Below are 26426 nucleotides of genomic sequence, written 5' to 3'. Positions count from 1 at the left end.
GCAACACAACGACAACAGATATAGGCTGATATAATTACAGGTAATTCACTGAGCTTTATTGTCCTACAAGCGTGAACAGACAGTTTTTGAGGCAAAGTACCACATTATGTGTGCGAAATGTTGCATAGCGACTAAACGGACTATAATGACCAGCTTCTACTCCTCCTACTTTTAGCTGACAAACATACAGCGTAGCGTGCATGTGCACATTTTAATCTGTGTATGCATATGTGTGTGTGTGTGTGTTCGTAGGTGTGCCTCAAAGGATGCATTATCTCTCTGGCAATTAACGATGAGTTAAATGTTGTCAACAACCTAACAGCTCTTGTATGTCTCATTGTGGTAACAGACACACTGACACACGTGCATGCACGCTCGCACAATTACCCTGTCTAATCTGTTTATAGCTATATAGATCCTGTTGTCATTTGGAAGTCTTATTGACATTGTCTTCATCCAACTACCTGGACTACAAGAAGTGACAAACCTTCCTCTGTAGCACATAAGAGATTTAAATCTGTCTTTTTTTGTTTATACATCTCAGATATTCATTGGATCTACATCAACTATCCTCCCAGCCTCTCTGCCTTCTGTCCTTTTCCTTTCCATTCATTTCCTTCAGTGTTCTCTTCCTTACTAATGGGAAGAGGTAAAGTGTCTCAACACACAGTGGGGAGGCTCTAAGCAGCATAAGGCCATATCATCATGCTCACTTGGGAGCAAACACACATACTTCTACACTCAGAGGATGCACTAATGAAAATATGCACAAAAACAACCTGCAGCATCACTGACAACACCCCCATATGGCAAGAAAGACACCACCTTCCATGGATGTGGATAAAAAGGTTAATCTGTTTCAACAAAAGGCAGTACCCTGGAGCATTGCAAACTTTACCTATTGCAAGCAAGTGTGCGTGCGAGTGCTTGTGAGTTAAGATCGAAGTGATTTTTCTCAGCCCAGTGGGCTATGTTCAATCCCTGGCGCAGCAGTGTGCTAAAGTGGCAGGCTGAAAATGTGTGTGTGTGTCTGTGTGAGTTCATGTGAATGCAATGCTGAATGTGCCTAACCTTTTGTTCTGCACCACAAGGCTCTGAAATGTGCATTTGGACATCAAACCCTTCAATGCTGCAGACACCTTTTATTCCCAGAAATGATCACAGCAGTCAGTTTTAAAACGCCTGGCTACTGGGATATTATAATGAATGAACAAAAATATCTTAAACTGCAGCTTGCTGATGCTCACGCTTTTGATTTTTATGGCAAATTATTTATCTTAACATGTAGGCACGCACAATTCTCATCGTGTGACTTTCTTTAGATGCCTGTTGCCAAGTCCAAACAGACCAAAAGGTTATAAAGCTACTCAGATGAATGCATGTCACATGAAACACTCAAAAACACATTATTTTTGATCCAGTTGAGGTTTTGGAAGTTTAAGTCTCAGACTGACTGTGACAGCCACTTCCTGCCCTCAGCAGAAGCAAAAACATTAGCCTTATCTACTGGTGCAGACTGCCTTCACTTCTTAGTGGGCTGACTCACACTACATTAAACTACCATCTGGAAATAAACACACACACAATGCTTAACCATATGCATAAGTGTACACTCACTAAACAGAAACAAAAATTAAATACCAACAGGCAGGATTCTGCAGTACTCACACATGGGCCATGGAAACTAGAGCATTTTGCTAGTAACAGCTGGACCCCAAAAGGTTTGGCTCATTTTAATGGAGTCTAGTAATTATTATTTTTTTTTAGTAGGTGGGGGTGTATCCTATAAGCAAAGAGACGAACATGTTGTCTCTTGCATTTTCACACACATGATGTTTATTTTCACACAGACAGAAACGTATTGGTCACATGTGAAGTAATAAAGTGAGCACACCTGTTTTCTGCCATACTTAAGGCTATTGTTTAGTTACATCTTTCTGCAAAACTGCTGTATAGTCTAGTTTTCATACTAATGTGTGAGATATATTTACTAATTTTTGTGTAACACTATAAATTCTATTCTCTTTTCATTCTGTGCAAAAAATAGTCACATAATTTTTTAAACAATTGTTTTTGTGAAATGGTCATAAGTGTTATTTTTTTTTTCAAGCCAGGGTATAAAGGTCAAAATTGAAAGTGAAATTAAACTTTCACTGCCTGAACGGTGGTCACAAAAATGTATGTCATTATTTCCAGTTGACTGTAGTAGAGGGAAAAAAAAACCCAGAAAGTCTCACATCTTTGTTGGTGACATCTGCTTGGACGAGAGTTCCATTCAGGCACGGTTCCACATAATGTAATTCCTCATTGTACTGTGAAACACAAAAAGAGCTAATTAAAGTTATTGTTATAATGACTTGATATATCTGCTGTGTATGTACAGTTTAATCTAAGGCATTGTGGATACGGTGGAACTTGACTCATCTTGATGATAAGTATACACACATACTATACACACACACACATACTGTACAGTGCATAATGTACCCAGCGCCTGGCATTCTCTGATAATACTCCTCATTTAATGCATCAGTATGAATTAGACTTCAAAGTCCAAGAAAGACAATGAAAGTGTGTTTTTTCAAAGCCAGTAATTTTGCCCTAATCTGTTCATGTGTGTGTGTGTGTGATTCAGTGTGCCTTGTGCTGCAGCACGAAACAAAGTCTCCCTCATGAAAAATACTTTTCTTCCTCTGAAGTGAATTTGTTCCGTCACTGCAGATATTTTTGACAAAAAAACATAAAAATCTTTTTTTTCATAACAGAATATGTGCAACACAATAAATAACACAAATAATAACGGGAATGAAAAAACAGGCAAGTAAGAGTGACACGTCCTTTTAAAGAGTGTGTAGGGAAAACAATATGTTTCAGCCTGATTATCAAATCCTTTAATAGTTTTAAAATGATAAGATTATTAAATTATAACAAAAAGTTCAGTAGAGAAGGGGACTAGCTATGATTTAGTCTGAAATAGCATCAGACACACTTGTGCAATTGCATGGTCATAGACACACACACACACACACACTCACAAACACATAACGTACACACTTGCAGCATTGCATCAGACTTCAGTATGATAATATTTTGTGTGCCTCAGGCTGGATCCGATCACAACTGTCTCGTTTGCATTTTAAATCTTCATTCAGCTGACTGCTAATTGGTTGTGAGCGTGACAGGAAAGAAAGCTGATTCGTTCCAGCATTTCCTCTGATCTGAGAGTGAGAGGATATGGTTGTGTTTTTCTTTTAGTGTGTGTGTGTGTTTATGTGAGCCTAAAAACAGAGCTCAGCTCCTTTATAAAACCCTCCTCACTATTGTGTGGACTTACGGCAATAATGTTAAAAAAGTCGTCATCTCCAAGAGTGTCCAGTATGGAGGACACGGTCTGCCTGGCGATAGTCAGTCTCAGCCCCTTCATGCTGCCGCTGACGTCGACCAGGATCACGACGTCCTTTGGAGAGGTGGCAGCCTGGATGTACCACTTTCGGTTACGACAGTCAAAAGCTATAACTCCATGTTCATCTGGCTTCCATTTGATTCCTGAAAAGAACACCAAACATCAAAGGTAAACAATAAATTGAAACAGCTGCATAATGTGAACAAAGTGAATATTATGTTCCTGTGGTGTGCAAATGAAAGACAGTCAGGCTAAGTGACAAATAAGAAGAAGTGGAGGGAATTCAGAAACAACAGTAACTTCCCCCGAGAGAAAAGTGCAGCCGTTTTTTAAAACAAACGGCTGCACCTTTGAGGGACAGAAAAAAATGAATTCAATTTTAATGAATTTAGAGGCCTTCAGGTCAGAACGCTGAGCTGAGCTGCACAGAATATATGTCAGATGTAGAATAAGGGAGGTGATATTAAAAAGCACAATTAGAGAGCACTTATATGTGCAGGTTTGGAAGGTCAAAAGATAAAAAAATAAGCAGACATTTTCATTTATTTTCTCACTTACTGCTGCACAGAAAATGTATTCACCAGCTCTGTTCAATTTTCTTAATTACGCTGCTTCAATTTTTTTCTGCTCTACCCGTTTGAAATGTTTTTACACTATCTCTGCAAACTCTCTCTCACCTGTCTTTTCTCCCCTCCTCCCCCTCTCTGTTCTGTCTACTCTCCCCCTATCTCCTCTCTCTCCAGTCTCTTGCTGTCAGTCACTGGAGATTCCACATGCCTGCTGTTCGGCTTTAAGAAGACAGCAACTTAATTACAAACACACACCATCGCCCCAACAAACACACACTTACCCGGGTACTGCCTGAAAAAGCCTTTGGCGCTGCCAAAGTACTGCCATATGAGTGATGGGTCTCTCTCAAAGTTATCCACAAACACTTTGTTCAAGGCCTCAGACCAGTAGACTCCATTGACAATTGCAGAGTCTAAAGATAAAGTGAGAGAGAGAGAGGGAGGGGGAGAGGAAGAGAGAGAGAGAGAGAGAGGGAGCAGAAGAGAAGCAGAGAGGAGGGAAATTATTTTTTTTACAGTGCAGGAGCTTGGAACAGACATTCTCTGGTTCTCCCCTGATCATTCAGTCATATCATATCACACACTGCACATCCACAGATTGCTATCAGGACCTATTCATTACAAGAAGGTACAGGGAATGTGCAGAAAACTGAGTGAAGAAAATGATAAGAGAGATAAAAAAGAACAGGGAATAAGGAGACTGTTCAAAGACAAAACACAACAACTACATGTCAAATATAACAGATTTGCACAGAAAGAAGCACCTTAATTGATTACTTACATCCTGACTGTGTATGGATGCAACTTAATATAATATCTGGGCTGTGGTATTTGCTGTAAGCTGCACACAATATGCAGACAGATGACAGACAAGGCAAACTAGGTTTGCTTTTGTCCACATATTTGTGTGCATATGCAGAATGCCTACAAATATACCCATGTGAATCTATAGTGTAAACATTTGCATATAATTCTACCCAAACTGCGAATCCAATTATTAAAGCATCTTTTCATTTTTTTTACAGAACGAGAGTCATGAATGTTCTGGTTAGCAGCCAGACAGACAAGCTTATTACAGCTGCTTACAACTTGGTTCAAAAGCGGGGCTGGGAAGATGGAAGCAGAAAAGAATAAGCAGACAGGCAGACAGACAGACACAATCATACAACCAGGCAGATACATAATACCCTTTAGAGACAGTTAAAAAAAAGACAGGCAGATAGACAGGCAGAAAATTAGTGAGGGACAGACATACAGAGAGACAAGCACCTAATGGACACAGAAAAAAAGTAGATAACAGATTTCACATCATCTCCTATGCTGGCATCATTGTTCTGCTGTCATCAGTCATGCCAATAAGCCATGATTGAATTATTCTTCTGGAAGCTAGCACACCAAAGCCCTCTCTTGATAGTAAACACCCATCCACCTCTATGGAGTGGAATGGAGAGGAGGCTGGATTTGATCCAGACTCCATTTACACAACAATACAGTCACTTCTGCTGCAGTCTGAGTGTCTATTACAATCTGAACTCATCGTAATGAGAAAGCAAGTATGGGCTCTACTTACCCTGTTAGCTGTCATTTAAATTCATCTCACTCTTACTCACAGACTATATGGACACAGCATCCACATCTGAAAACTGAATCCAACTGCCTTGAACCCATAATATTTCTCATTACCAGTAGGAGGCTAGCCACTAAATTAGCCAGTTGCTAAAAAATTCCCACAGTATTCAGTGGAAAACTCTGTCCTTTTCGTTTTCAAGACATCTTAATCACTTGTTTTTTGCATGATGTCCCCTGAAGCCTGACCCTGTAGTCAAACTGTAGTTACAGCCAATTAATAAATAAAAAAATACACACACACACAGACATACATAAATGAAAAGTGACGGGTCTGTGTATGTGTATCGACCTGTATTGAATGCACGCATGGCTTCACTCCACCCATTGTACATGTGCCTGTCATGTAGCCTCGTGAAAAAAAACTGATTGTGTTGGCAGTGTTTTGGTTGCAATGTGTGGTTGGAAGATGGATGTTTCATGTGACACGTTCCTCCTGCGATTAATCTCCAAGGGGCATGAAGCTCTCTGCTATCATGGACCCAACCTCCTATTCATCACCGCTGACGCCAAACAATTTATGAAGGCTACTCCCAGGTCCTCAGCATCATAAAAAACAGGTTCAGATGGCAGCTACTGGCTACGACGTGTGGGGAAAACAGAACCTCATCTTTTGCTCAAAACAGTGTACCAAAAAAGAAAGAAATAATGTCAGCCTAAAAAATTGAAGTTACTCTAAATAATTCTACACTATACAATGAGCTAAACATCAATGACGCTTGCTACCACTTTCACAAAGGCAGAGTCTTGTCTAAATTAATATGAACTTGTGTGCAGTGTGAATCAGATAAGCTTGACCTGTAACTACACACCCATATTAATTCAGTCAGCTCTTTTGTGTTTTCAGCACAGTGCTACTTTCTTTATGAACTCTCGCGAGCTTCGTTGCTGAAAGTTAGTGATATGCATGAAAATATTAATTAGGCCCCTTTTACACAGGACAAAAAAAGCCTAGCATCTCCCCCCAGCAGTGAAGAAAACATGAGTGTTTTTTATAATAAATAACTATGACTAAAACTAACCAATCATGATTTTCAATGTGACACATGAAAAAAAAAACGGAAAATTCATCTAGTGGCACTGAGAAAGGAGTCATTCACCCGTTTTTAACTTGTAAAATACCTTCATATACATGCTAATTTTAGTGTAAAAGGGGGTCTTGTAATTCGAAAGGGAAATATAAATAAATAAGTAGTTTTGAGAAATGTATTTTTTTCCTCAGTCACTCTGCTTCTGCTGAATACTGACACATACTGACACAGGCTCCTTGAAGTTCCAGTCAATGTTATCACTCCCCCTGAACAAAGCCTGCAGATCTAAAACCCTTACAGCTCTCTGTGCAAGTGTGTGTGCGTGTGTGTGTGTGTGTGTGCGTGATTCTACTCATTTGCGTGTGAATCAAATCAAAATTACTCTTCCTCTCCCTATATCGGCCCGCCTGCCTGCCAACTTCACTTTCCTAGCACTTTAATTCATCTCATTTCATTCACTCTCTTCCTGTCACTCACACTTTCTTTTTCTCTTTTTTTCTACCTAGCTGCAATTAATCTGTTGCTCAGACCTTCCATCAGTATGACTTAACCTACTTTCTTTCTCATTTACTTTCTTCCTCTTTTCTTCTTTCTCTATATAATTCCGTCGCCTCTGGTAGCTGGGTTAAGCTGACATGACATTCACACTGTCCACTGAGCGTTGCAGCGTCTAAGGCCACGACTTCACTTGGCTGGACTTGAGTGGATGCTAAATTAGCACAAGTCTAATTATTTAACTGCTAATAAAGTCAGTGGATGATCCAAAGACTTGCAGTTAATAAAATCAAATCGTCCTTCTGTCACGGAGGCATGCATTCATGAGCACCAGAACATATCTCATTAACTTCTGTACAGATTATTGATTAAACTCTAACCATTATTGTGCACATGCATGTCTGTACTGTGCACTGGGGGAAGGAAGCATACCTTTGTTGTACATGTTGGTGGGCACCTGGACCACACTGAGGCTGAGGTTGACGGACAGATTGTTAAAATGATCATTGGGTTGCAGGATGAATTCTCCTCCCAGCTCCACGCTGTTCCCCTCCTCGTTTACCTCGTTGATCAGCACCGCATTGAAGTATTCATACTAGAAGGAGAAACACAGACACAGAAAGTGATTTACTGAAAGCTAAATAATCACAACACATTCTAATGGCTGAATCATGTTATCACTGTACAAGGGGTCTAGGTCACTTAAGTGCTGAGTCAGAGAGCACCAAGGTAACCTGAATCCCTGCATCATCCCAGACGTTATGTGTTGTTGGAAAGTTGCTGAGTTGACAAACTCTCTCCATACACTCCTCTTCTAGCCTGATGCTGCATGTGCTGCTCTGCTTTCAATGTATTTTTAGTACTGCGCATACTGGAGAGACTATTAATAAATCATAGAGCTAGATAAATATAGAGCGCATGACTCCCTGCATCCCTAAGGCTCTCTAGTCTAAGACAGGGCAGTGCCTGCAAAGGCTACAGATGAGACCGAACACAAGCCCACAAAGACGTGAAGACACTCCACTGACTGAAATGTTGTGTGTGCACGTCTGTACAAACAGTAAAGTTGATTCCAGAAGGCTTTAAGTTTTTTTTTATGACTTTGACATGTAATCATCCAGCCACTGGAAACGCAGGCTGGTTTTCAGGTGCAGTCACAGTGCACCAATTCAGAGGCGCAGGTGGAGCACAGTGATATTTTCCAACTTGTCCTATAAAACTGCTTGTGCCAAATAAACATGTACATTCAGCATATAGCTTGGTCCAAAACTTTTTCTTTTAATCACACATAGACCTGAAGTCTAAAAATATTAATGCTTAATACACGACATGAAAATTAGGTGTTTATTTTTGTCTTTATTTTGGCAACTATTTCTAATTTGTAAATAATAAATGACACTTTGAGATGTGACCTCCTCATCAGTATAGCTTACCAATAATTTCCTTCAAACGTTATGTAGTTGGTTATAGGACAACAGGTGCTCATACATCAATAAAAATATTCTCTACTGTTCAGCCCAGGGTCATTCCCCTGTGCAGGTGAGCAGTGGTGATTATATGGCTTAAGGCCACATGGATTTTATTTCTTATAATCAACAGGAGAATAGAGTTTGAAAGGGCTCTCTGAAAAGAATGAATTGCCTTTCCCCAGAGTCTAATACAAAGCCTCAGTACATGTGTTATCATTCAGAGAGGGACAGACACACTCTGGACTCTGATTTCTGAGCCATAAGCTAGGAGGGACTGAAAAAAAAGCCTGTTGGCCAAAGTTGAAACACTTTAGATTCACCATATGATCCATATTCATCACCATATAATCATTAACAAAACTCTTATAACTCACCGTCCTATCACTCATTTATGAACCCTCTCCTCTATGTGCTGCAAGAAGCAATCAGTCTACCATCACCCTCACTTTCCTAGCACCAGTAACCTTCATTTGGGCTAAATCTTCCCAGGTTCTCCTGAGAAACACCATCATCCCTTCAGCACAGTGCAAAACACTGATAAAGCCATCAATTAGGCTGGCAAACGCAGTGCCTATCAGTGTAATTAATCAGGCCTGATTAGACTTATTAGCCTTTTATCAAGGGGAACGTTGCCATTTCAAGGTGACGGAGCACCGAGTTGCATATTTCGGCTTAAATTTTCTCCTTAACATGCCTCTTTCTATCCCTGCACAAGAGAACAATCCCTTTTTATTGTCTTTTGTTGTAGCAGTTTTTATTCACACACACACAACACAGAGTGGAGAAGGTAAAAGGTTACAAGCAAATACACAACAACCTTTGATACAATGCCAAGCAGTTCAGGACAAGAGTTCCTTCAGTCAGCATTCAGCTATGTCTGCACAGGACATTAACATGCAACTCACTTTTGAGTCTTGACCCAACACTTGTGAAAATCGGATCCACATTGACCTTTATAATGTTCTGGATATCAGACGTTTTCTATAACCAGTATGGTACCTGCTTCTTTCAGTGAAACCGGTTGAACAGAATTCAAATTAACTTTAACAAGGATTTTTTTTTTGTTTTGAATGTTTTGAGAAATGACTTCAAAGTGTGCCTTAATAAAAGGCAGAAAGGCTCTGTGTTAAAACCTTTTTTGTCAAATAAAATGCAACAAAAAAAATACAGTGCAAAAAAACACTAGCCATTGTTGAACTATTGTTAAAGTGAAATCATTGAAAGAGACAGGCTGGATCAACATGACCTAGTAAACCATAATAAAATGGGGGCAAAAAGACAAACTGTAGTACAGCGGGAAGCACAGGGACTATTTTGTGTGGAATGCTTCAGTACTCCCAAATATTACAGACACCTAACTAGACAAGTTTTGCTTTATTGTTGGAGACTACAAAGTAAGCTACGACATCCTAAATATTAGACACAAAGACACAAATGCAACTTAAAATGCATGTCAATCATGCTGTTTGTATATATTTATCATATTTATATGAACTGCTTATCATCACTTGCGTCAGCCCTTTGACCGTTAAAGAAGAAAACACACAGAGGTGTTATAGGGCCTGGTGTTTTTGTTAAATAAAGCAGCACCTCCAGAACCTCATGAACCAAAAAAAAAAAAAAACCTGAGAAAATCTGAAATCTGAGGAGGTTGCAAACACTATTTGCGTTTGCTTCCACTGCACCTGATCTCTCTGCCTCTGGTAACTGTATCCTCATCTCCTGCCCAGTGTCCTGTCTAATGCTGACCTTGATTAAACCTGATTATTTCCTACACACCACCTCCAGGTCTCTGTCTCTGTATGTTACCCAGTCCAGTCCAGTTCCAGAGGAATTTAATACTTTTTTTGTTTTAATTTTAAAATTATTACCACTTTGCATTGGGGAATTTGACATTTGACGTCACCCTAATATGCTGAGTGGCTTAAGCCACTATGAGGAAACATTAAAACTCACACATGGTCCATGGAAAGCTGAGTGAAATACACCTGCAGCAGACGAGGCCCCAGTATGTCTTCACCTTGTTCCCTTTCTGCCATGTTCTACGGCATCCTCCCTCTCTCTCATCCTGATTTATTCCTTTCCTTTTCTGGCTCACCTTCTGGCTCACCATTGTTCACTTGCTATATGCAATCCTCATCAAGCTCCTCATCACATCACTGGCAAAGTGCCCACAATTTCAGGTTATTTCCAGGTTTGCAGTGCATGTACCTACAAACTGAAACAACCACTTTCTGGAGATTCTAAAGAGCTAACACACATAACACTAATGACTCAATTCAGAGAATCCATTCAGACTGTGGAGATGTTCTGCCTATAAACTCTAAGTGTTTTAAAAAGCAAGAAAAAGAAACTGATAAGATCAAACTGCCCCAAACACATTATCCATTAAATGTATAGAAAATATAAGTAAAAAGTGAAACAGTTAATGAGTCTGATAACAGACTCGTTTACATTCACAGCATGTGGCCTTTAATTTCGATTAAAATCCCACAGCTTTTAAGTTTCAATAGCGTGGGAGTGAGTGTGGGTGTATGAACTGAGGCGGGGGCAAAAGATGGTGTATCCATGTGTACGTGTGAATCATTTGAGGTTGTGCAGATGTGTGTGTGTGTGTGTGTGTGTGTGTGCGTGTGTGTGTGTTTCCAAATGTGTATGTGTTAAGTAAGTCAATTATGCCGTTCCGACATTACAGTGAAGGAGTGCTCAGTGCCACTAATGCAGTCCCTGATCATAGTGTTAACAGCCTGATCTTTAATGCTGCAGTGCATTACGCTGAGAGATCGCACACCCACTCACTCCGTGTGGGACAGATAGAGCGGGAGAGCTTGGATAAGAGTTAGCTAAAGGTAAAAAGTGGAGAATATTCCAGTTATTCAACACACGAGGCAAAAAGTGCATTTACTATGAAATGATTTGACAACAACGCATTATTGATATATTGCTGCCTTTAATGGCAACATACAACATTAAGGAGTATGAAACAAACTTTTGTTTAATTTATATGGCAATATTCTTCAATTTTTCATGTAAGGAGCCCATAAGGGTTGCTGTTTGCAGAGATCAGTTATCTCTGGAAAAATTATAAAGTTACAGCAAAGCTTTGGACAGGAGAGTGCTGAATATATGTTGCTGGAAAGAAACTAAAAAAAACCAAAGCCAGTGGAGTTTTATTAACAACTTAATGTAAACATGTAAAACAGGTTGAACACAGTTTGGTAACCAGTGATATTTACAGTGTTTAACCAAAAATGAGCCTAGGCCCAGTCCATGCTACTGCATCTGTGGCATAAGATATTCTACACAACCTCTCAATAATTTACAGTCAAGATTCAAAATTTCAAGTTTCATAGTTTCTTTAATTCTAATAATTTGTGTTAAGTGAAGTACTTAAATTATCTATATATATATATACACTCAACAAAAATATAAACGCAACACTTTTGTTTTTGCTCCCATGTTTCATGAGATGGACTTGAAGATCTAAACTTCATTCCAGATACACAATATTACCATTCCTCTCAAACATTGTTCACAAATCTGTCTAAATGTGTGATAGTGAGCACTTCTGCTTTGCTGAGATAATCCATCCCACCTCACAGGTGTGCCACATCAAGATGCTGATCTGACATCATGATTAGTGCACAGGTGTACCTTAAACTGCCCACAATAAAAGGCCACCCTGAAATGTGCATTTTGTTTCTGCTTTATTGGCGGTCTGGGGACTCAGAACCAGTCAGTATCTGGTGTGACCACCATTTGCCTCATGCAGTGCAACACATCTTCTTCGCATAGAGTTTATCAGATTGTCTATTGTGGCCTGTGGAATGTTGGTCCACTCCTCTTCAATGGCTGTGCGAAGTTGCTGGATATTAGTGGGAACTGGTGCACACTGTCGTATACGCCGGTCAAGCACATCCCAAACATGTTCAATGGGTGACATGTCCGGTGAGTATGCTGGCCATGCAAGAACTGGGACATTTTCAGCTTCCAAGAATTGTGTACAGATCCTTGCAACATGGGGCCGTGCATTATCTTGCTGAAACATGAGGTGATGTTCATGGATGTATGGCACAACAATGGGCCTCAGGATCTCATCACGGTATCTCTGTGCATTCAAAATGCCATCAATAAAATGCACCTGTGTTCTTCGTCCATAACAGATGCCTGCCCATACCATGACCCCACCGCCACCATGGGCCACTCGATCCACAACATTGACATCAGCAAAGCGCTCACCCACACGACGCCACACACGCTGTCTGCCATCTGCCCTGAACAATGTAAACCGAGATTCATCTGTGAAGAGAACACCTCTCCAACGTGCTAGACACCATCGAATGTGAGCATTTGCCCACTCAAGTCTGTTACGGCGACGATCTGGAGTCAGGTTAAGACCCCGATGAGGACGACGAGCATGCAGTTGAGCTTCCCTGAGACGGTTTCTGACAGTTTGTGCAGAAATTGTTTGGTTATGCAAACCAATTGTTTCAGCAGCTGTCTGAGTGGCTGGTCTCAGACGATCTCGGAGGTGAACCTGCTGGATGTGGAGGTCCTGGGCTGGTGTGGTTACTCGTGGTCTGCGGTTGTGAGGCCGGTTGGATGTACTGCCATATTCTCTGAAACGCCTTTGGAGACGGCTTATGGTGGAGAAATGAACATTCAATGCACGAGCAACAGATCTGGTTGACATTCCTGCTGTCAGCATGCCAATTGCACGCTCCCTCGATGCTTGTGGCATCTGTGGCATTTTGCTGTGAGACAAAACTGCACATTTCAGGGTGGCCTTTTATTGTGGGCAGTTTGAGGTACACCTGTGCACTAATCATGATGTCAGATCAGCATCTTGATGTGGCACACCTGTGAGGTGGGATGGATTATCTCAGCAAAGCAGAAGTGCTCACTATCACACATTTAGACAGATTTGTGAACAATGTTTGAGAGGAATGGTAATATTGTGTATCTGGAATGAAGTTTAGATCTTCAAGTCCATCTCATGAAACATGGGAGCAAAAACAAAAGTGTTGCGTTTATATTTTTGTTGAGTGTATATCCATATTATGTTTTTTTTAAAAAAAAATTATTTCTTAAGTTTCCAAATAAAAGTTGCTAAATTGAACTAAGTGTAACTTAGAGGAAAATCACTGACAATACTACACCTGCTCCTGCAGACTGTGCTGGCTGCTATGGAATATTTCTGTGACATGTGCAGGAAAGTATTAATGCTCACTTTAAACACTGCCCTGCAATCATGAGTTGAGTGGCTGCCTTTTTAGCACAAAATTGCAGAGGAATGATTTTAATGTAAGCAGCCAGAGTGTAAGTCATTTATTGTAGGCTCCTTTCTATCTACAGTCTTTTAAAATTGCGGCCTTGTGCTTGTCAGTGAAAAACATTTGTACGACAAAAAGCCACACTTGCTTTAAGGCACAAGTCCCATTTGCTCTTTAGATGGGCACCTATGCAGCTTAGCATCCTTTGTGCGCCATATGAGAGTGCGACCTACATACACGTACGAATAAAAAATACCCCTTGTTGATTTGACAAATATTCTTGCTGCAGAGAGCAGTGGATCAACAGCCGCGAGGGGGAAAACAGAGAGAGTAAGACAGAGGAGACACCACAAATGATGCAGGGAGGGTTGACCGTAACGCTCCACCCTCTGGTGTTCACTTTTAACTCTAATCTCCAGACTCTTTTCTTCACCCACCTCCCTACTCTCTTTCTCCACGGTTGGGGGAAGCGGGAGGACACTCCCAGAGTGTGAAAATGTGAGTTGAAAACAACCACGGGGCATGGATATAGGTAATCAGCGGGTAAACAAGATTGAGTAAATAACTTGGAGGAAAGTCCGAGTAAGGGTTCATATGCCGTATTTAAAATCCCACTTCATGCACTTTATCCTCACCTTCCCTGAGAAATACACAGCAGCCATGAGAGTGAGTAATGACAGCAATTCTGCTGCAGACAAGTTTGTGTGAGGGAAAGAGACAAGAAAATTATCCGTGTTGATTGCCAGACAGTTTTTGTTGTATGTCGTTATTTTGTTTTGTTAATACATAACTGTGAAATAAAACTCAAAATAGAATCATTACTGACAACTGGAGAGCCGTACTCTGTCTAAACTAAATCCTGAATGAATTTGATAACTGTGTGCTTCAGTTAGTCAGGCTAAAACAGAAAAGGCCTGTTCTTACTTAACCTTGAATTTCACAGCTTGTGTATAGAGCACAGTGAAAACAGGATGCTGGCAACGTGATGACTTGGATTGCTGGGTTACACAAGTTTTGTACTTTATTTTATATGCATATATATATTATTGCCTTTCCCCTCATGTATTATATTATCTTTTGTTCTACTGTCAGGATGCTGCATGCATACAGGTTGGTGGGTGTTTTTGTTTATATACTGGATAAATAATAAATGTAAAATTGTCACAGTCATTCTTGACTTGAAGTTCAAATAATCTGCAACTTAATTAAACATTCAATTCCACTTGTTCTAATCTTTTAGTCAGGTCAACCCAGGTAAAACAACAACAACAATCCCCAGCCACAAGTGGAAACTTTTCTTTTTGCCCTATAGCAACTCATTTTATTGTCTTCTGAGTGTTGCTTGACAGATTCTGTAATAAGCAGGTGCAGACAGTGCATGTGAATAGGCCTCTATTTGATTCCTAAGGTTGATAAGAGAACTCTTACTTTCTGAAACAAATTCATTCTTTCAAAATGAATTTCCAGAGGCTTGTCAACATCAGCGATTCTTAGTAGCGTTCTACGTCTCTGTGGGAACCTTTCTGAACTGCATTTTCTGACACGGCTTACAAAGGTACTTCAGATGCTTTGTCTGTGTAGATGGCAAGCAGGTGAGATTGTGCATTAAAAAGGCCATCTTTGCATCACTGGTCAACAGGTAAACAGGCAATTCCCACACACAGGTCAAATATTTTTTATTTTTTTGCTACTCAAAGGAACAAATTGCAAATTAAGTATGAGGTCACCTTTCTGCAGCCAATGGTAATACTCTAGAAAGGGAAGTTTGAGAACAACAACAACAAAGATTAAGCATTGCTCTCTCACTGCTCCCTCCAGACTGAGGCTACATTTTCAGTCAACATCGAGCTTGGCAATTGGCTGTTTGTCTCCAACCTCCAAGGAAGGATTTCATTGGCTGCAGAGGGCATAGGAGACTGCTCTCTGCCTTCCTATTTACAGAGCATTGCGGGTAAAAGAGTGAGGGAGGAAAATCGCAGCAGATTACCGTGCCAATTTCACATGGAAGCAGAAGAGCTCTGGAAAGGATAGATAAGGAAATTCCTATCAAACTGCTGCCAGCCAAATATGTATCCAATAGCAATAAACCACACAAACATTTTATAATAAACCCCGAATAGTGATGGAGGAGGTTTCACCCTACAGCGTGGATGTGGTATTTTTAGCACAGCTGGTGATAATTACCATCTATTCAGCATGTTCTGCGGTAAAAAGCGCTATTAGAAATGCCACCATCAGAGCTATACAGGCACCAGCACACGCACACACCTACACAGGTATACACATATAGCACTCGTAAACATGTGCATGCATACTCACATGCACAGTAATCACACCTCAATCATTTCGTTTTATGCTTGAACAATTCAAAACACAATTAGCAATGAAAAGTTAATGGGTGTGACAACAAATATAAAAAAACAAATATGTTCAGATACAGACTCACATTTGCTAACATGGACATGCTAATGTGGGGGAAGACAAGGAATAATTAGGAGAAGGCAATGTTACCATGAGTGTGTTAGTGGAACAGTGATTAATATCGACCTATCATTTAATAATAATAATGACTAAAATGCATGTATATGCATGTGCATATTTTTTCAATGTGCTGAGATCAGTGTGCTAAAGAGCGGTTTCTCTCTCATCTATAGTTTGGTGTCTTCCATCACATGTTTTCATGCTACACCAAATTCAACTGTGTTGCAGAACCTCCTCATTTAGATCTCCCATGATCAAAGCAGATGTTATTACAACACCAACGGTACATCAGACTGCGTTACCTTTGCTCTCCCTTTTTCCCCTCTTTCTTCTGTTTATTTTCATTTACCACATTTGTTGGCAAACATGACATAGCTATGAAGATATCTTACCTTTTCCATACATCACACACAGCTCTTCAGCTCACTAGCTCTGTCATTAAAGCTGTAACACACAGACACTTTGCTGGGCTCTTCTTTCCCCCACAGAGTAACTGACATGAAGAACTGCTGTGATCGCACACATGTTACTCTTCACTGAGCATCAAAGCATACACATGTCATCATAGATAATTACTTGGAAAACAGGTGTATACATGAGTACATGTATAATTTAGATTTATTGACATGACAGGTCAATCTTAAGCTCTACAGGGAGAAACCTGCTGATTTGTAATTAATATATTTTTATTATTATAGAATGGTTTGTGTGAAATTGCACATAAAGAAACATTTACAGAGTTTAACCTGGATCTTATTTATTTCTCAGATCAAACACTAATTACAATGACATATTTCCAAAAGACGCCGTGTTATCTGTGACTTACAAATAGCTAATGATTATTTTGATTAAAAAAATATTGGCTTCAGGTGACATTGAGAGATTTGTACAACAGTCTAGAAAAAAATAGAAAGAATACATCATATTCTCACATTAGCAAACTAATACCAGAAATTTGATTAATTTACTGTCAATCAGCAGTTCCATACCTTTAATAAAAGTAAAAAAAATGATACACTATTAAAAAAAATGCTGTATCTTTAAAGCACTGTCAAAGGTTTAAAAGGTGTAGTTTAAAGCATAGGAGGGAGAAACGATACGAGCTGGACAGCAGTCAGTGGTAAAATTTAGTGATTGATCCTCCTTAATAACAGGTGACAGCTGAAAACCACGAGGCATCCACTGTAATACCTTAAAGAGCTGACAGAGTAAACACACACTTACTGCTAGGGGCACACCACAAACACACACACAGCACACATGGCACAAGCGTTATAAGCACTTTAGTAACAAACACTCCCAAGTCGACTAAGAGTCATATTTCCTCTTGAAAACTCAAGTTTCTGCTGTCGCTCCCCCTACTTTTACAAACTCTGTACTGAGATATGCATGAGTTGTGTCTCCCTGTGTCTGCTCGGGCTCTCTCTCTCTCTCTCTCTCTCTCTCTCACATACACACAATACAAAGCTGCACTAAAAATTAAAGCTGTCCAAATGGATTTGAGGCAGAACCATAAGAGCTTGGTTTGCGGGTGTGTATGCAGACATGATTAACTGAATGCATTTACCAAACTTTGCAGAACTGAGGGTGGAACTCCCATGAAATAGTTCAAAATGTTTTTGAGTGGGATTATGACAGTGATATAATTCCACAAATAATTCATGATTTGTAGCTCAGATACAAAATGTGTTTATCAGGCACAAAAACATGAGAAATAATTGCTTCACCTCTAAACAAAATAGATAATATGCATCCCACATTCGATGTTTAGCTACTATTTCACATCTGTAATCAGTTGAGGCACCTTAACTGAGCTGCATGTTTGTTCTGCTGTGAATGAGTCAGAGACAGACATACAAAATGTGATGATCTGCATTATATACACTTATGTTTTAATATTTATTGTTTGTTACTTCATTATGATTGCTGACAACCTATCAGATGCTTGAAGGACTGTGATCGCTACATAAGCATGGAGAGAAGGAATAACCAATGTTCATGGTAAGAGTGTGGTCACATTGAGGTAGAGAGTCAAAGGGTGATTGGGACTGACGGGGTGAAATTACCAGACGACAGAATAGCAGACTTACAGGACAGTTACAAGCACCTGGGCAGCCCACAGCTGAATGGGATTCATGAAGAATTATTGTCTCATTTTCTCCAGACTTTAGGTCTCTTCTGTGTGCTAGGCTAAACGTGGAATGGCCCCAAATCACCCTGCTTTTCCTCCGATGTGGGTAAAGGAAACCGTGAACTTATTGAACATGAAACGGAGCTATCAAAGGTCTTAGACAAGTGCTTCAAGGGTCACTGGAAAACTGGCAAGTTGCAAAAAAACAGATCAAGATAGATGTTAGTCAGAAAATCAATGGAGGTCATGATGAGGAGGCAAAGAGGAAGGGGCATTCCACAGCTGGACACAAAGATAATACAGGTACTAAGAAACTAGTCATTGGTTGCAGGAGATACTGTACGACGACACTGTACGACAAACTCATGCATGCACAATGCAGTACAAAAGGACGCTACTAGCAACAAAGAAAGACAGCTGAGGATAGGCACTACGCAGCATGAATCAAGGTCCATCATCCTACCAGTGGCTTGAAAAGCCTGGCCTGAAGGACATCATACAACATCTGATCATGGCAGTACAGGAACGGGCCAAAATATGTATCACAGCAGTTTGGACACAAGGTTTAGGTTGAGAAAATATGCACCCAAAATGGTTTACAATCAGAGGCATAACCACGTGGCTATAATATACAGGAACATGTATTATGTTATGCCTTAGTCTAAATAGAAACCAGACCTACAAAGCTGCAGCTGGGCAACCAATCAGACATGGTGGTGGTGGTGGTGGTGGTGGATGAAGAGCAGCTCTGATAGATGTGGAAGTCCTAGGTTGCTGAATCAACAATAACATGGAGCATGTGAAGATTGAGAAGAGCCAAGAGCCGAATGAACAACTGGAACAGATGTGGAAATCCACAGTGGTCCCATTGGCGATTAAAGCCGGCTGTGACTCCCCAAGTGGGAGAGAGGCTTCAGCAAATGCATCACCTGTCGTCTCTGTGTCAAAGAGTGTGCAGTGCAAAGAACACCAGATACTACACATGACCAGGCCTGACACAGAATGTATTAATGAATATTTTACACACATTGTGTTCATGCTTTTGTGTCTGATTTGTGTGTTTGTAAGCATGGCAGTTCCAGTGGGACTGGGAGAATAACAGACTGAGACATGTGTGCACAGAATGATCGCAGAGAGGTGTGTACCAGCACATGATAAAAGACGAAAGAAAACAGTCTAGTCAAGCAAAACAGACTACGAACACTACTTCAGATGCCTTTCCACCTTGTATGTCCTCTCATGTGTTTACAAAGGCCTGTGCAGTCTGCAGGGTCACTTCCCTTGCAGAGGAACAATCAGTAAGGCATTAGCTTCTGTTGGCTGAATTACTTTAAGTATATGTTAACACAAACAGGGAATGGACAGGATGAGAGAAACAGTGTTTGTGTTGTCAGAATATTAGTACAGATAAAAAAGATATACACATACCTGGAGGTCTGGATCCTCTTCGTGCTGTAGGTGGGCTTCCTCTGCTGCCTCTACCAGCCTCTATAGGAGGAGTGGAGAAATATAACAGCCTTAGTAGAAATGTAAATTGATTAGTGGGTCAAACATAATAGGCCGAGAAACATCCATACAGATACTGCCTTTACAACTAGCTTTATAAGTACCCCTTGTCACAAGAGAGACACTAAAACCACACAGGACACACACACACACACATAGACACAGATAGCAGACAGACATTTGGCCATCTTGTGAAAAGAGGCTATTTTCCTAAATGGTTCAGCAGTAGAGGTAATGACAGCCTCAGGTTCTTTGGACACTATGACAACAAACTCCATCATCAGTTCATGCTGTTTTACACATGCACCCATTCTCTCCACATACACACACACATGCTCATCATCACCCTCGTGCTGTTACCGTCTGCTGTGTGTGCCTGTAGGGCAGTGTGGGTATCTGTGTGCCTTTGAGCCAGCATTATGCTTTTTTTCTTCTCTCTGTCTCATGGAACAATCATCAGCTCTTATTTTGTCAAAAAGCAGCGACCATGATGTCACTGTCGCCTAATGGAAGATCAGATTGTAAACTAAATCAAGTTCACCGGGATATATTGAATTTATTATAAAATATATATAACCCAAGACTATTTGGATTTTAGACTTGAGAAATAGCCTTTTGAGAGATATCTGAAGAGATTTTCCCGGACTTCATGGTTAGAATCTTTCCATCTTTTCACATGTGAACCCCAGTTAAGTAAAGGACAATTAAACTAAAATAGATCATAACACAACAACACTGTGAGCAGTTTTGTACCCCTGCTCTTTGTGTTTTTTTTTAAGTTGTTTAGTAAGTTGCTCAGCAGGCTAAAGGTGAAGAGAGGCTTTTTTTTTTTTTTTTTTGAGTGTCCGCTTGATTTTTTTCTTTTTCTCAAATACTCCTGCACACACACACTTTCTAGCCAAAATGTGATGCGCATGGTATGTTCTCATTGCGAGTAATTTCTCTCTTTCACAGCTGGTCCTGGTGTCTATGAGTTTTGGTAAATGGACTTCCATTTCACATTTCCATTCAAATGGCTTCACCGGTAAACCTACTACAATCAGCGAGCTTATTTCAGCTGAGCCATGTGATCGTGTGTGTGTGTACTTGCATGCATGTGCGTGTGTGTACGGCTGCTGTGTCTGCAGGCTGCCTGTTTTGGGAAGCGAACACTGTAATCTAGAGGCTGGCCAATCATTTTCTTCACCATAGCAACACACCTGGCTGTTGCATATTGTTGCATATCTTTCTGTGTTTGGTTCTATTTGAGTCCTGATTCATGTGTGCATTTGTTGTGCCTCCTTCCTCGTCTCTGAGTGGCTAAGAAAGAAAAGAAAGTCTGAAAGGACCTGAACTTCTCCTGATTTTTAAAGAAACTTCTATGGCTAAGTGAAAGCATTTGTGTGTATGTGTGCGCGTGTTGTGTGTGTATGTGCTGGCTGGGCATTGAGAGGCACCACAAAACCTGAGGCAGGTGCATCTGCTGAAAATCTGCAACAAAGCACGCTCTAGGAACAAACAAAGATAAGGCTGCCGGGTTAAAAAGAGGATGAGAGAGGAATGAGTGAATAACATTCTCCAAAGGTCTGAACACTTAGCCTCACACTCCTGACGAAATGTCAGATGCTGCCTGTGAAGCCAGTGTCGATACAAACACTTTTCCGGATTTGCAAGTGTGCAGTGGTGTTTGCATGTGTGAGTGTTTATGTTTTTTCTCATGTTCAGGTATTAGCCTCTGACCTATCTGGTTGCTTTTGTAAATGTCAATCATTGCATGTGCAGCCTTGCATGCATGTGTGTGTGTGTGTGTGTGTGTGTTGGTGTGTAAATTGTACCTGAATACATGAAGTATTGGCACTATATGTGTGTATTTATCAATATATAATTGTGCCTAATAGCCTAAAAAGGTCACTTTGCTGACCTACAATGTCAATGCTTCTTCTGGGAAGCAGTGATGGCTTTGGTTTTAAGACTTTAAAACCGATTAAATCTATGACCAGCACTTGGTTTTTTGGGGGGTATTGAGAGGGTGATTCAGGCTGTTCAGGCTTTTTCTCTGTCATTAGCACCGACTGGGAATCCAAATAATCAAGGAATACATTTAGAAAACCAAACACAGATGTAATTTAATGTCTGCACACCACTAAACATTTTAACACTTGATCCTCCACCTGCAGATAATCTATTCTGGCATTTTATTCATGTAGTGTATCCTACCATCTAGGAAGATAGGAGTTAAAACTCTGGGGTAAAAATAACTTAGCATAGTAGCAAGGAGTTTTTCAATTGGAAAAACAGATTAAAGATAAGTAGATGCTACTCACTCCTGTGAATTTCAATTCCACCGTGTCACCAGGATGAACACTCCAGGTGGTGTATTTGTCTTTTGTGTGCATGTGGTGTTGTTGTGGGCGTAAGAGAGTGTGCTCCGTTTGATTGCATGTGTGTCTCGCATAAATTCAAATGAGCCTGCCATGTCTTTTTGTCAATAGGTGGTCCTGCCAAAGTGTATGATGCAGTTTAAAAAGAGAGAGGAAATTACTTTCTTCTCAAGTCATTCTGTTGAGGTTTGGGCTTGGTACAAGATGACAGCAATAATTAAACTGACACAGTCAGAGAGGCAGGCCCTGTTGTCTCCTCGAGAACACACACACACGCACTCAAAAGCCTTCACTGTAGCTGACGGGAAAAGCTAAACGCATGGAGCTAACGAGACCTGTTGTGGTAAATGGATTTGAGTTTTTTTGTCTTCAGAAGAGTTGGGCATCCCAGCCTGATTACAGATTCTTGATATGTTTCTGCTGGTCTTCACTACAGAGCTTTGATTAGACCTGACCCACCTGCTCTGGTGCAGATCAGGTTCTATTTTCTCTTAATTCCCTCAAGCTAATTTTATTGATTGGCACTGTGGTGTTTAAACCAGCCCACTGCTAGCTGATGGCTTTCTCTGATGTTTCAGAGGACACTCTGTTGAGGGGACAGTAACTCATGAAACAATGTCTAGGAAAGAGACAGCAGCCACAATGTATTAAAGCAGCCAGAAACTTGGTGACTTTTAAAGCAGTTTCACCATTCATCCCACTCTTTCCATCCTTCCAGTCCATTTTTCTGACATTTGCTCTCACCTACCCCCTTTCACTATTTGACATCCTGTGATTATGATTTTCCTGACAACAGATTCAGCTTGTTTACACTTTCAAAAGTTCATAAACAAACCCCCTCATTTAACTGTCAGCTTGATTGGCTTATTGTTGTTCTTGCACCCTGCATGCTGTGTAGTAGGTTTCCTGGCTGTTGAAGCCGCTGAGCTTAGCAAAAGCCTTTCTATTATGGATGCAAGACTAAAGCTGTGAAAGTTAGCGAAGGCTGTCACATATATTTATACATAAAGCTGAGCTAGGCTATCAGGACCTGTCAGAGAATCAGAGAAAGGGTGGATGAGGGGGTCACATACATTATTGACTGGTAGCGGAAGTCAGATTTTTTTTAAGCAGTACATTAAGCCTCGCCTCGGTCTGCACATTCCCTGCACCAAAAGGAGAGGAGGGCAGTGGCCTGAATCTAAATGGTCTCCCGAGGTAACCAAGAACAGGACCGCATCCACTGCGGCTCTGGATAAAAGGTGCATAAAAAGAGGTTCCCAGAGGTCCTGTTTGCTGTTTAGCAGGCATCTGAGTAGCAGAGCAGCAACCTAATACAAAGCTCATGAGTAGCTAAAACTAATCTAGATCAGACACAAAACACTGCTTCTAAATCTGTACTACTTCTACCTGTGTGTATAGATATTGACTTTTACACTTCTGTGTTTGTTTGAACACTTAAAATATTTATGTGACCTTCCATAAGCAAGTGTCGTCAGCTATTGCACTTGAATGACTTGTCACAGGAAATGCTAGCTAAGCCTTGGCCTACTTGCCAAGCAGGTCCTACGGGTCTTGGTTCTGCCAGATCCCTGAGCTGGGCTGAGTGGGATTGGCTTGGGTCAGCCTATCAATAGCACTGGGGACAGCAATTAATATTGTCAAATAAGTCAGGGAATAGTTGCAGCGTCATCAAAATGGAAAAGTGTTCTTTGACACTGTGCTTCCCCTGTTTTGCACATTTGGATGGGTGCGAGCCAAGTAGATAGAACAAGGTGGAAAGACAGATACGACAGACAAAGGGAGGAGAGTATTGTGCTTTGAAATATCAAGTCCCAATAATCAATACGTGACAGTTCCCAGCAGTTCTGCTTACTGAAAGGGAATATGAAATACTTAACCCAGCCCTGCCAACCCCCTCTCTCCTTTGTCTTTGTCTCATATTTCCTCCTTCTTCACTTTCATTTCATGCTTAGACTGAACTTTTGACTCGTCTTTTCTTCTTGACATTTACCTTTCCCATTCTTCCTGCCTACATCCTCAATTCATCATCCTGGAAAACAATTCCCTCCCTCTCACTTTGATTTCTTGGTGACAGAAAAACAACCACAGAGGAGGAGAAGGAAGAGACTGTCGCTGTCCTGACATCTACTGGCTGGCTCTGTCTTGTCATTAGTAGCCATCAGTCTCAACAGAAACACAGACAGACACCAATGTGGCAATGATCTGAGACTGGGGACAGCTAATGAAATGAGGGAAATGAGGGAAGCAGTGCTGTGAGCACAGCATGACAGTCGGGGCGCCAGAGAAGACCACACTATTAAAAGCCCCATCAGAACTATAGACTAACAAACAAGGCAAAATCTGGGTTAAGTGACTTCAGCACTAATATCATAAATATAAATGCCATCAATCAATAATAAATACCATCTACAATAAATATCATGTAGGAATCTGAACAACAGAAAAGTAACTTGTAGAAAACTGGTGGAAATATTGCAAATATCAATTCTATGTCAATACAAATTAGTATGACAACATGAAATGGAAACCAACTCAGGGAATAAATCATGAGGTGCAAAAAAGCCTGAACATCAGCTGAAGCTTCCGCTCCACTGAAGAGATGAAAAACGGTGGCAGATGAAAGCATAAGATCGATGTGGAGCAATGAAGAGACGGCAGCATTTCTCAAATGAATGACTGAAACTAATACAAACATAATTTCCATCATATTTTCCATTTCTCTTTTGCAACCTGCCTGGTTTTGAGATGTCCCAGGATATCCCAGGATAAACCAAATAATTATAATAACTCCATCCATCCATCCATTTTCTACCGCTTATCCAAGGCCGGGTCGCGGGGGCAGCAGTCTAAGCAGGGACACCCAGGGATATAACAACTCTAAATATCAATATATGATAATGTTATTATCATATATTGATTAAAGCTAAAACTTCAGAAGTTAGACCTTAGTTGTAATAACCCAGAATTAAACTGACTCTTCTCAATTCATCTCCTGCAGAGGAGTCACAGCACATTGTTGATATGCTGAATTGAGGATTAAAAAATTCACACTGTACGTCAGCAAATGAAAATTACGGTTCATGTGAGGTTTTTTGCTGGCAGAGAAATTCCATTTAAAAATCCTGTGTGTGTCTTTTTAATTTTGACATACGCCGGTGTAGACTTTGCATACTCTACACTGCTGCTAATCATGTTGGAGAATACAGAGGCGTAGCTGCCACAGGTAAATGATATCAGCAGGTACAGGCAGAGACCGAATGCCATTACAGGAGAAACAGCCCGAGCAGCCAGGCATCCACTCTGCTTTGAAGTGCATTTGTCACATGAAACACAGCCGTGCTTGACTTCAAAGAGGGCATTACACTAGCTCCACGCCTTTCAACTTTGATAACAACGTGTTCACTATTTCTTCAACCGTCGGCTGTTGCCACCATTCTCAACTTGCACACAAGCTTTTTTTTTTTTTTCAGGAGAGATAGAAAGAGGAGGCTGTCTGCCAGATGATGGTAATATCCCTCTGACTCAGAAAGTGATGAAGGTAGTACTAATTAAAAAGTAACACTGAGCTGAGATGCCTGCTGAGCCCTTGAAAAAACATTATAACCAACATCCATGTCTATAGATTTGCAGCACACAAGGACAAACACAGTGTCCTTAGTGAGCACATGTTTACTCTAAAAGACTGATTGGGCTTTTTATCTTATCTATAATAGCAAAAATGAAATTACATTGGCGTAAGCAAGAGAGAGAGAATCAACCAGCTCACAGAGGAAGCTGTGCAACAGACATGAATACAATTAAACAACCATTCTAGGTAATCAGTAGCCACATAAAGGTGATGCTTTGGTGGATGCTTTATTTCACTCTATTGCTGGTGGCCCTCCATCAGTTTTAGATAAGGAGCAATCTCAGAGGCTAAGAAGTTTAAAGCTAATACGTAAGTGGCCACCTGAGGCTGCCTCCAAAAGTGAGTCAAACCCCATACAGCTCCATGTTAAAATCTCTTTATGTTTAAAGGCTAGTGCAGTGACATGCCTGTGCCAAGATGGTGACATGACGACATTTTCATAGGTCATAGC

General features: G+C 40.6%; 1 protein-coding gene across 1 annotated transcript in view; it reads right to left on the bottom strand.

Annotated features, from left to right (window-relative positions):
- cacna2d3a (calcium channel, voltage-dependent, alpha 2/delta subunit 3a) overlaps window positions 1-26426 on the bottom strand; it is a 92376-nt gene that overhangs the window by 44603 nt on the left and 21347 nt on the right. Inside the window, exons 4-8 of the mRNA XM_028409593.1 lie at window positions 19907-19966; window positions 7557-7719; window positions 4254-4385; window positions 3335-3546; window positions 2238-2312 (exon numbers count right to left, since the gene is read on the bottom strand). Coding sequence (XP_028265394.1) covers window positions 2238-2312; window positions 3335-3546; window positions 4254-4385; window positions 7557-7719; window positions 19907-19966 — 642 coding nt within the window. The remainder of the gene's footprint in view (window positions 1-2237; window positions 2313-3334; window positions 3547-4253; window positions 4386-7556; window positions 7720-19906; window positions 19967-26426) is intronic.

Source organism: Parambassis ranga, chromosome 7 (genome assembly GCF_900634625.1).
Source record: "Parambassis ranga chromosome 7, fParRan2.1, whole genome shotgun sequence".
Lineage (NCBI taxonomy): Eukaryota > Metazoa > Chordata > Actinopteri > Ambassidae > Parambassis > Parambassis ranga.
This window is presented reverse-complemented; position numbering and strand designations above follow the sequence as displayed.